Source organism: Sitophilus oryzae, unplaced genomic scaffold (genome assembly GCF_002938485.1).
Source record: "Sitophilus oryzae breed Bouriz unplaced genomic scaffold, Soryzae_2.0 scaffold_1536_pilon_pilon, whole genome shotgun sequence".
In the NCBI taxonomy this organism is placed as follows: Eukaryota; Metazoa; Arthropoda; class Insecta; order Coleoptera; family Curculionidae; genus Sitophilus; species Sitophilus oryzae.
The window spans coordinates 722,519-735,278 of NW_022146210.1; the positions used below are offsets into that span (position 1 = coordinate 722,519).

General features: G+C 36.2%; 2 protein-coding genes across 2 annotated transcripts in view; both read left to right on the forward strand.

Moving 5' to 3' along the window:
- Positions 1–5,222: 5,222 nt before the first annotated feature.
- LOC115878858 (stearoyl-CoA desaturase 5-like) overlaps positions 5,223–12,760 on the forward strand; it is a 65,814-nt gene continuing 58,276 nt past the window's right edge. The window contains exons 1-2 of the mRNA XM_030895475.1: positions 5,223–5,303; positions 11,938–12,185. Of these exons, the coding sequence (XP_030751335.1) occupies positions 11,939–12,185 (247 nt within the window). The 5' untranslated portion in view covers positions 5,223–5,303; position 11,938. The remainder of the gene's footprint in view (positions 5,304–11,937; positions 12,186–12,760) is intronic.
- LOC115878906 lies at positions 8,903–10,162 on the forward strand. Its single transcript, XM_030895515.1, has one exon. The coding sequence runs from the start codon at positions 8,903–8,905 to the stop codon at positions 10,160–10,162; it is 1,260 nt and encodes a 419-aa protein (XP_030751375.1).

The following is a 12,760-nucleotide window of genomic DNA, read 5'->3' on the forward strand; positions in this document are numbered from 1 at the left end:
TGAAAAGTTCACTTCGGACTTGATTCCGACTTCAAACACACCGTAAGCTAAACGTAGTACGCTATAACGGACTATAGGCCGTCGCGAGGGGTGGTGGGACGGACGGCCCATTTCATTCTGGAAGTCTAGCAGCGACGTTGCCAGTAGTTCTAGACGTTTCAGCACATTAAACAGTAAACATGTCTTTTAATAGTAACGCATATATCCTCTGGTTAATAACATATTATTACGCATGCTTCTTTAAAAATAAACTATTAATTTAATTAAGAAATTGAGATTTATTGATATCCGGTGAGGTTTTAAAGTCACCTTTTCTGCAAATCAAACTAAGTAGATAGGCGCAAATTTGATATGTGGCAATGTCGCCTTCTCTATCTCAGTTGATTTTTACAGTACGTAGTCAACCTCCGAATGTTTGATCGGGTTAAAATGCATAATGTGATATCTGTTCTTCCTAAATCTATGTTCAAAACTAAGAAGGAGCTACATTTCGAAGTAGATACTTTTTAATATACCTATAATAATTTTCGCGACGCTACTACACTGAGTAGTACTGTTGTCGAAATGACTTAAGTATTTACTACACCTTGGAGCACCGACTTCTTTAAAGTAAAAACTTCGATTTCAAGAAGAAAATGATTAACTTCAACCTCCACCTTTCCACCTCAACCTCCAGATTGACTGGGCTAATATTAAACAAAAAAAAAGAGTAGTGAATATCTTAAATAAGAAATATGATAACCATGATATGGTTAAACTCGATATCTTTTTTGCAGCCCCTGTATGATAAAAATGTATAACATATATTTTTCTATTGAATTAGTGCTTGTTGGCAACTATGAATAAATCCATTCCATTTTCCATAAATCCAAAATTGCATTGTTTTGTAATAAAATCTATTATATCCTAACTATGAATAAACAATCATATTCATTCACTTTCCATATTAGTTCGGTCGAGACATGAAATCCTGAGAGTCTCTGGGAGGGGGGGGGGGTACTTTTTTAGAACTGATATTTATTTTTTGCATGGTAATGATTAAAATAAGTATGGAACGCCATTTTGTAATTTAGTAATAACAAGTATAAAAATTACTAATGTTTAAAGTCTAGACAGTAAGTAAAAATAAAAATTAACATTATTATGATTTATACTACAGGGCGATTCTAATTTAAAGTGTAATGTAATAAATATTTAAAAAACCTTGTTAGAAAATAAAATTTTAAAAAATCTTAATAAAATGCAAGTAAAAAAACTAATGAAGAAATAACCTACTATAGAAGATCATATTAATTTCAAAGCAGTTATAGATAGACAAATTATTTTTTTAATATTCATCTAATTGAAAACTAACTGAATCATAAACGATGATTTCTTCGGCTTGATTTTCTTTGTCCGTTTCCACGTCAGGGGCTATCGGATAGCTGTAATGTTCCACAAGCAGAGGTTTACGCCATAAAGGAAGCGGCTAGATGTATACGAGAGAAAATTGCTGATAGACCAATAGGGGATATAGTGATATATTCTGACAGCTTGGCCGCTTTAAGAAGCATCACCATGCAATCAGTGAGAAAACTGTGATGGAATGCAGAGAAGCACTGTCCTGGCTGCGTCGGGGCGGGGCTACTCTGTGCTGGATGCCAGGCCACAGCAATGTAGTGTAGCATTTTTTATTTCCTTTAATAAAATTGAATTTAAAAATCTATTTTTATTTAAATTTCTTAGTATTGGCGCCATCTATTAGCTAGATGCCAAAGATACCAAACTCCATTTGTTACAGCTCACTTGTCTCGATATTTAATTTCTATTAGGGCATCTATTCGCTAGATGTCAAACTTCATTTATTACAGTTCACTTGTCTTGTTTATTAGCGCCATCTATTCGCCATATGCCAAACTTCCTTAATTGCATTTCACTTGTCTGAATCTCACTTTGCTGTGGATTGCGATTTTCTGTTCTAATGATTTCGATCATATGATATCACTTTTTTCTCTCTCTTTTTCTTTCTTTCTGGGAATTTGGATCTGAAGAAGACGCGTGTTTCGGCGTCCGACAAATTTTCCAGTGAAAAGCACTCTGAATCCACTTTTCGATTTCCATTGCATGGGTATCCGATTTGGAAATTTGAAAACCTTGTAAAGTATGCAATCCAGAGTATAGATCGTATTTGTTTGGTTTCTTCTTGGAATGATCACCGTAAGTTTATCCGCCATTTTATATAGTCCTATCTAATTAAATTCTATTTCAGTTATTTCCGTTTTTTATTTCGTTTATTTGAGTATTTAATTACTGGTTTGGATCGGCATATGGTTTGAATATATTTATGTAGAGCTGATTTTCAGACCGTAAGTTGTTTTGTTTATTGAGTATCTGTCCTGAGAACTATTTTTTTATTTATAGAATAATTACCACATGGTACTCAGTAACTACCACATGGTACTCAGTAACTACCACATGGTACTCAGTAACTACCACATGGTACTCAGTAATTACCACATGGTATGCAGTAATAATGCAGTAATTATTGTATGTTTCACCCACTTTCATTTTGTATGGACCTATGCAGACCTTAAGACAGTGTTCCTGACATTACAATCGTTTCTTTTGGCTGATATCGAAGGCTTCTCCTGTCATAGTCATCTGCATCCACTTCTGTTAGTCTGGAGAATACCTAACTACCTGTTTACATCATAAGAAACTATATACAGATAAGTCTCTTAAGTTTGATACACAAGGTACGCTTTTATTTTATAATTTTTGAGACAACAGATTTAATAACCTGGTAAATTATCACTATTTATCCCACATATTGTAGTCAAAATTATTTTTTATTTAACATTATAAGTTATAATTTGATTCGTACAGTACACTCTTACTTAGCTATGATATTTTATATGAAAATTATTAACACATATTGATTTTAAAGGTTTTTGTACACGACATGTTTCGAAACATCATCGTATTGAGACATACATAAATTTCACCTGTTTTTATATTAAGTAGCTTACTTAGTTCAAAGAATACAGTTACTAAATTCGAATCTATTTAAAATAACTTGCGGTTTTATTGGGATCACTGTGACTAATTGATGATACTTGTGTTTGTTTTCAATAAATGTTTAATGTAGGATAGTTATTTCTGACTTTTATTCCTGATAAATATAATAGACCCTTAATGCTGTTGATTACTTTATTTTAGCTATGTTGTGATATCATATTTTTCTTTTTGGTTTCTTACTTTACCACTCTCATAAACAAAGTAAGTGGCGCCCTTTTCACTGTCTTTGACTATACCTATTTGAATTCTTAACATCAATATTAAAATCTCTGCAGCCTATATATTATCATTTTTTTATTTTAATATTTAACAGCATTAGAAAGTCACTGTGAGTCAGAAGCCTTACCTACGAACCCAGCTTTCCTCTAACCCTGAGCAACGGATTCTTTTTTCATTCTATTTGGGTAACGACAGAAAAGTCGTCACATCAGGAAGCAGACAGATTCGCCAAAGACGGGGCCAGGGGAGAGGCCGTGGCAGATGACCCACCACTTGTGACGATCAACACACTGAAGGAGGCTATAGGAACTGCCATCAAAGCCAAGCAGCAAGAGACGTGGCAACACCGTGAGGACTGCGCTACAGCGAAATCATTCACGTACGACCAGTGCCCAAGGCCAAAATATATTAGCGCTACTCTGGACTTCCCGCTTTATTTGCCTGTGGCGCATGGACTTCCCTCCTTTTTCGCCTGTATGGCAAATTTTAATAAAGTTAAATAATAAAGTTAAGAAGTTTGATGCGTGGAGGCACATCATAGAGGCAGATAGATGAGATCATGGGATGTGCTTCTGGAGAAGCAAAGAAAACAATTGAAAGTCTTCTAGCAAGTTTCAGAAGGGAGAAGGCGAAAGGAAAACAATCCATTGGAACGGGAAAGGTACATTTACACAAATTATAACGAATACAACAATAAAGCTTGTTTTTTTTAATGGAAAGATTTGGCAAATGTCACATGATTTCTAACCTAGCTGCAAAGAAGCAATCACGTGAAAAATGTCAAATTTTTATTAAAAAAAACAGGCTTTACAGCCAAGGTTATTAAAAGGTATCTTTTAATAACCTTGCTTTACAGCTTGTTTTTTATTTACATGGAAAATTTTGGCATGTGTCAAATTTTTAAATATTTCCAGCGACTGAACCATTATATTTTCGGGTACACTAATGATGCTAATTGCAGAACGGTGACCTAGAGATTCAAAGCGCGAATAAAGATTGAATACAACTGAACGTGGGAACACAGCGAACGCAACAAGCACTCTGAACATCGCAATCTTTTCCTTATTGAGTTCGTTCGTGCGCGCTCGGCTTGCTAGGTTCGTTCGGACTAAAATGCTCTAGTGAGTACGCACCTTTATACACCTAAAGAAAAAGTGAACATAAAATGGTACCACGCGGGAAATGAGTATGTATCCTGACATGTTTCGGTTAATTTCCCCTGAATATTAAAATTTTATTAAGATTAAATTACTTTTGAATAGTTTGTAAACCTAAGGCATGTCGTTTTTTGACTGGTGTTTTATTGTTAACTGTTCGGTTTTAATTTAAAAACAGATGCAATCTTAAATTACTCAAAATTGGCTGGTCCAAAATTTTTCAATTTTGGCATGTGTATTTACAATACATAAACCTATAAAAAATCTATTTAGAGCTAATATTTGAAGAGTTCAAAATTTGCATGGGATTTCCCAGGTTTCCAACGACAATGCATTAGTAGTAGATGCCGCTAGTTTTAAATTTTATATATTTAGATGTAGATTTTATTATCATGAATAAAAGATTTAAATATGAAAATTTCAAAAAAAATTGGAAAATTAAAATGATTTTATTTTTTAACAACAGGTTTGTTTTAATATTTGTCACAAAATACTTTAAATTAGAATCGCCCTGTGGTATAAATTAACAATTAAAATTTTTATTTTTACTTACTGACCATTGACGCATTTAACATTAGGAATTTTTATACAGTTGTGGAGATTCTAGCATTACATGTCATCACTAAAATACAAAATGGCGACCAAACGCCAAAGGTTGAAAGGTGACATCCAATTATTAATTTAATCATTACCATGCAAAAAATAAATACCTATCAGTCAACTATCGCAATTTCATGTTTTGACCGGACTATATGTTTTATATTTTAGATTTGCCTAATATATAAAGACTGTCTAGTCTATTTTGTTCAGTTACATTGCGAAATAATTTGTATTAAATAATATATATCTTAGTTCTTAGTTCCAGTTCAGGTACGTTATTTATGATTATTAATTAGTCTTCGTTGCTTAAAATTGCAATCCCTGTTAAGTATATTCTGTTTTTTTTGAGTTTTATTCAAGTGAATATGTTAAGACATAAAACGATACCCTAGAAAATACTTGACACTGTTACTAAGAGTTTTTAGCTTTCAATAAAAAGATTAAGGAAGGGGCATATCAAAAAACTTAGGTCGAGCGCCATGGGAACCAAAAATGGCCGACTTAAATTCCGGTTTATCGGTGTCGTTCTAATTTTATTCAAAACGATAAAATGGCGTTCGCAGGTTTAAGACCAGGAAATAAACAACCTTTTATTTAAAAAATTTCCGACGTTTCGACGTGTATTTTCGTCTTTATCGAGGCTCTTTTCAGCTAAAAGGTTCTTTTGTCAGAAGTAATTAAATAGCTTATCCCGATAATATGGGCACACTCAACAACACTACACCATCATAATAGTCTGTCTATATGGACAAAGAAACACAATATAAAATATATATAGTTTCTCTTAAAATACAAACAGAAACTATATATTATTGTGTAGTGTGGTGTTAATGGCAATTGTGGCAATTGCCACCCTGTCTATATGGTCAGTCCGACCCTCCTTATACAGGGTGGGTCAAATTCGACGCTTTTAAATGGAAACACCCTTTTCTATAGGAGATAGACGAAAACTAATATCGGTGTCTGGAGCTCAATTTTTGTCAAAAACATGATGGTGAAAACCGTATATCGATATCTGTTGTCGTTTCGGAGTTACGGGGTGTTTTTCAAAAAAATGCATTTTTAACAAGTCGCTGTAACTTTTTTGCTATGGAAAATTTTGTATTTTTATGAAAACATTTTCAAAGCACCTTTTTACGTAGAATTTAATGGTTTAAGTATAATTTTTTTAAAATTAATAATTTAAGAATTATCAACAGAAAATTTGATTTTTTATATGGGACACCCTCTATATTTTTAATTTATTGAAAATATTTTAAAATTACCTTTCCAAAAATATAACACACTTGATATTTTGCTAGATTCCTCTTCGAGATATAGAGTATATAAAAATTCGCCCGCTTTTAAATAAGTAGGCTTTGAACGGAACCGGCTGTAATGCAAAAAAATTCTAGCTGTGAGCATCAATTAAAACGAAAATAATATTTGCTATGAAAGATGCAGAATTTTATAACAATTTAAAATATATTTAACCAACATCAACACATTTAAACTATATCTAATAACAATAAAAATAAATAGCAAACCAAGACATGAGATTTTGCTATAGGTGTTCGACATATCGACCGTCTTCTGTTATGAACAGACGGGGCAGTTTTTGAAAATTTCTCGCGGAATTCATTAACTCAGTGGGGGTGAAAGATACCCTCTTATAACTGCTAAGTATTTTTAATTCTTGTCTAGATTATACGGAAGAATAGGGAACCTTTATTCTTCCGCAAATATATCCATAGGATTAGATCCATGGGCACTAAGTCAGGCGGCCTCGACGTTAGCTATCCAATTATTCTTGAAAATGGCTGCAAAAATTTGCTGATAACTTGAGCGTTCAGAGGCGGTGCGTCGTTTTGCTGGAAAAATATGTTTTCGAATTCCATTAAGGGCATATCATCAATAAGGGGTCCAAAGCCTACTAGTTAAAAGTGGCGAACTTATAAAAATTCTGTATTTCGAAGGGGATTATAACAAAATATCAAGTGTGCTATATTTTTGGAAAGGTAATTTTAAATTCTTTTCAGTTAATTAAAAATATAGAGGGTGTCCCAAATAAAAAATCATTTTTCTGTACATAACTCTTAAATTATTAATTTTAAAAAAATTATACTTAAACCATTAAATTCTACGTAAAAAGGTGCTTTCCATAGCAAAAAAGTTACAGTGATTTGTTAAAAATGCACATTTTTGAAAAACACCCCGTAACTCCGAAACGGTAACAGATATTGATGTGCGGTTTTCACCATTATGTTTTTGATGAAAATTGAGCTCCAGACACCGATATTAGTTTTCGTCTATCTCCTAGAGAAAAGGGTGTTTCCATTTAAAAGCGTCGAATTTGACACACCCTGTACAGAATACTATATATAGTGTTGTTGAGTGTACCCATCGGGATAAGCTATTTAATTACTTCTGACTACAGAACCTTTTAGCTGAAAATAGCCTGAAAAAAAAGTCAAATGTTAAAGCATTCAGCAAAAAATACCCAGTGAGCATTTTATTCCTTTACGGGAAATGTGTTCTAGGTCACGTCGTTGTTACGTTACCAGGCCCTTCTTGTGTCTGATAAAGAGCAATAAAATCTCATTCAAATCGGAATAACGGTTCTTAAAATATCTGAAAAAATGTGTTTATTTTTTAAGTTTGATGCCCTCTAACGGACAAACGAAGCACTTTTGTATAGAGGTTGTGTGGTATATTTCAAAAATCAGAAATAGTTGTCCACGGAGTATTGGGACACCCCTATCGACTCTGAAATTCAGCGCCGGATTAGCAGCGCCTCAAGAGCATTCTGGAAATTAAAAGACAGGGTTTTCTGCAATCATGACTTGAGTACTAAAACGAAACTGGCAGTGTACCGAGCAATTTTATAATCCCCACCATGTTATATGGGTGCCGTACCGCCGACACATGAAGGCATTAAATAAGTTGGAACAGAGACACCTTAGACAACTCTTAAGAATCCGGTGGTTCCATCATGTCTCAAACGTATCGGTCCTTGAAAAAGCTAATTGCGAGAGTATTGAAGTCATGGTTACAAAATCCCGCTTAAGATGGGTTGGTCACGTATGCAGAATGCAAGAAAATCGCATACCAAAATTTCTGCTTTACAGTGAGCTTGTAGTCGGTAAGAGAAGACCGGGTGGACAACTCAAAAGGTACAAGGACATTTTCTACGAAAACTTAAAGGAGATTGACATGCAGAATCATTGGGAAGAAGCAGTTCACAATAGAACTCAATGGAGAAGAATTGTAAACTCACTTAACAGCGACAACCAAAAAGTAAAGAGGCAACAAAGCAATGAGATTTTTGAATGTCCGGAGTGCGGTAGGCAAATAACATCACGTATCGGGCTTTGCAGCCACAGAAAAGCTTATGAAAGAAAACGCCTTGCGTGACCATCTTTTGATGCGTGTCGAATACTCGTCAGCGAGTAATGGCAGTATATGTATATGTATGTATTGGAACACCTCGTATATTATAATTTTCTATAAATGGGAGCAAGGAAGGTGCCTCCATTTTACACATATGTTAAACAAAGAAAACTAAAATGCCGGCGCTCCCTGGAAACGTTGTCCAAGTGGACAACGGCCAAACCTTCCAACCACCGGAAACCAATGCAATCAAAAGCCAAAAACAAAAACTGGCCCTTTTCAGAGCCAACTTTGACGATCGTTAGCCTGAACATTGAGGGAATCACCAAGAATAAAGAAGATATAATATCGCAACTATGCCAATCAGAAAAGTGGGACGTACTATGCCTGCAGGAAACGCATAGAGATGAAACAGCAAACAGACCCAATATTAAAGGAATGCGTCTGGCTATAGAAGCACCTCACAGAAGGTAGGGAGCGCAATATTTACCAGACCCGACATGCTGCTCTCATCCACGAGTAAGAAAATAACCCACGACATTGAAGTGTTAACTATCGAGAGCGGATCATTCACGATAAGCTCCGTATATAAACCCCCTGGCCAAAACCTAGACCTTTCAATGCCAGGCCACTTTAACAACCAGAAGACTCAATTTGTTGTGAGCGATTTTAACTGTCACAGCACCACCTGGGGATATGGCGAAACAGGCTCCAATGGTCAATTGCTGGAGCAATGGGCTGAGGCTACCAGCCTCTCACTTCTCCACGATCCCAAGCTCCCTTGCTCTTTCAACAGAAAAATTTGGAAGCGAGGTTATAACCCTGATAATTGCTTTGTCAGTAGGAACATCCACGACACCTGCTGCAAAAATGTATATAATGCAATTCCAAAGACACAACACCGACCTATCGGAATCCAAGTCTACTCTACAATCAAAACAACCAAAATATCTTTCCGTAGGAGATTCAACTTTATGAAAGCCAGGTGGCCAGAATACTCCCAAGTGCTGGATGAGGAAATAACCAATTTGGCCCCAACACCAAGCAACTACCACATCTTTGTTGAGTCCCTGCGAAAGATATCCAGACGATATATTCCTAGGGGCTGCAGACAACATTACATTCCAGGGCTCTCGAATGCCTCAAGGGACACCCTGGAGCAGTACGAACAATTGTTTGCGGAAGATCCATTCAGCGATCAAACCATCACTTGCGGAACAGCTTTAATGACAGCTCTCAGCGAGGCACGTGAGAAGAAATGGGTAGAAACCCTGGATAGAATGGACATGTCTCATAGTAGTAAAATAGCTTGGAATCTAATCAAGAAACTGGATGGTGACCCAAAACTAAGCAAGGCCCCTGCCAATGTAACACCCAATCAAGTGGCCAACCAACTCCTTCTTAATGGCAAATTCAACTCCAAACGCCAGAAAACCAAAATCAAACGCCTAATACCAACTGAAAACACCAACTTTCAGAAATCATTTACCATGAAAGAGTTGAACAATGGTATAAATACCATGAAGAATGGAAAAGCCGCTGGGAATGACGATATGTGCGTGGAACAGATCAAAAATGTCGGTCCTGGAACCAAAGAATGGATACTTAAACTTTTCAACGTATGTCGCGAAACCTTTCAAATTCCAAAACTGTGGCGGAAGTCAAAAGCTCTCCTTAAACCCGGAAAAATCCAGAGTCTCCGAAAAGCTACCGACCCATATCCCTCCTTTGCCATCTGTTTAAGCTCTACGAAAGACTAATCCTCTACAGAATAGAGAAGACCGTCGATTCAAAGCTGATTCCACAACAGGCAGGATTCAGACCTGGAAAGCACCAGTCAAATCCTCGCATTGACAGAACATATCGAGGAGGGTTTTGAGAATAAACACATCACAGGGCTGGCCCTAGTCGGCCTAAGTTCCGCCTATGACACGGTAAACCACAAGATATTACTGCATAAAGCCAATGAGACCTTGAAAGATTACCACCTAGTCAAGATACTCGAATCCTTGCTCTAAAACGCAGTTTTTCGTGACGCTCGAGGGCAAAAAGAGTCGATGGCGAAACCAGAAGAATGGGTTGGCACAAGGGAGCGTGCTGGTACCAATTCTTTTCAACATATATACAAATGACCAACCTATTCCAGATAACACTAGAACCTTTGCATATGCAGATGACCTAGCAATAACAGTTGAAGGCAAAGGGTTCGAAGATATCGAGGAGAAACTAGAAAGCGCCCTAAAAACAATGTCAACCTATTACAAAAAGAATTCTTTAAAACCCAACCCCACCAAAACTAAAGTGAGTGCATTCCACCTTAATTCGAGACAGGCGACCCGCAGACTTAATGTTACATGGGACGGGACACTACTAGAACACACAGATAAGCCTACCTATCTCGGCGTCGTGCTGGACAGAACATTGACTTACAAATATCACTGCTAAAAAACACGCAAAAAAGTAGAAGCACGAAATTCCCTTATAAGGAAGCTGACCAATAGTAAATGGGGAGCCAAACCTACCGTGGTCAGAACTTCTGCTCAAGCTCTGTGTTTTTCAACTGCAGAATATGCCTGCCCAGTGTGGTGTAGATCTGTCCATGCAAAAAAGGTGAACATCAGTCTGAATGAAACATGCAGAATAGTGACAGGTTGTATGAAACCCACCCCCTTAGAAAACCTTTACAAGGCCGCAGGTTTTACAAGCCCCGATTTACGCAGAAAAGCTCATGATCAACTGAGAAGTTAAAACAAACCTTTGATGCCCGTTACTCAATTTTTGGCCAAGAGTGCGGCACAGGTAGACTTAAATCCAGACGCCGTTTCCTAAGCCACCCCCTGGATGAACCTCCCTCCTACTACCCCCTTAGAGAGGGCCCACCAAATGGTGTTTCTAGCGACTGGAAAACCTGGAGAATGCTCAACCGAATCGGAACTGAGGTGGCCCCAGTAAAATCCGATTTGATCAAATGGGGTTTGCTGGACAGAAATGACGACAAATGCGACTGCAACGCCTTTCAGGACATGGAACATCTTCAATGTCCTGCGTGCCCCCACAGATGTACCCTCGATGACCTATGGCTGGCTAAACGGGAAGCATTGGACGTAGCCCATTACTGGGTTAATAAACTATAATATAATCCGGATACGAAAAAGTAAAGTAAAGTTTCGATAAATAGAAATAGTATTGCTGTTAATTTTAGATTTAAGTTCTGATACAAAAAAATTCTTCCAGATTTACTACTTCTAATCAACTGCCAGTCGTAGAATAAATAATAAATAACATAAAATAAGCTCAGTAAAGACAGACAAATTCACAAAATTTCAAATCAAATTTAAATGTGTCAAATGAAACATCAAACGGAACTGTCAAGGATTCCCACCTCCGTTGACCATGCATAACATGGATAGCATTATACAGCTTCCTTAATCTTTTTATTCAAAGATTTTTAGAATAATTTGAATGTTAATTTTCTTTTAATCAATCTCAACGGTTTCTGGTAAAATTTCAACATATATACCTTATTTTTGTACAGCATGTCTTGTTCTCATATCGACAAGAGTTCCAAATTACCTTGCGAGACAAGTGGATGTCCGAGATGTAATGAGCTGAATGCTAAAATCAATGCGGACAAAGCAAGTTATTTGGCTCCAAACTCGTATAATTATAAACTAGAAATCATGTGGACAAATGTAATAATATTTGTAATTTTGCATTCGTTGGCTCTATATGGTCTAATTCTTATATTTACTGGTCAAGTGGGATGGAAAGCTATATTGTTTAGTAAGTATTTATAAATCAAAATGTCTTCATACCTTTGCATGTTTATATTTCTTTTATTAAAATTTTGATTTAATTTATCTTAATATGATGGCTCTGGTTAGTGTAACATCTTAGTGGTAGTAATGTTATTGACATTTACCAAACGATTGATACTTCAACCTACATAATGATGTAGCAAATGTTTGAAGTACTAAGTATACAGGGTGCTACAAATTCGAGGTACAAGCCTTGGTATCTCGGTAACCGTAATAAATACGAACATGGTTAAATTGGGGCAAAGTTGCGCTTTGGGATGTTCACCAAGATGCCATCAAAAAAGTTTTAAAAATTTTAAGGATTGCTGAGTTTTTGGAATCTTTTTGAATTCAAAAAAGGAAATTGAATGGAATTTTTTTGAAAATCAATTTTATTTTTTCCTGTCGTTACTTCTTCATAGCCATATTATTATTAGATTTTGCCAACTTCTTCACGTTTGGTGAGCGGAAAGCTTCTCGGATTTTGTTTGATTGGTCGCGCATCTCCGGTATCAATTTTATGTTGTACTAAATTGGTACGACCTCTCTGTCCTGCTTCTC

Coding starts and splice junctions, on each gene's coding strand:
- LOC115878906 (XM_030895515.1), top strand. CDS start 8,903: ATGCTGCTCTCATCCACGAGTAAGAAAATAACCCACGACATTGAAGTG.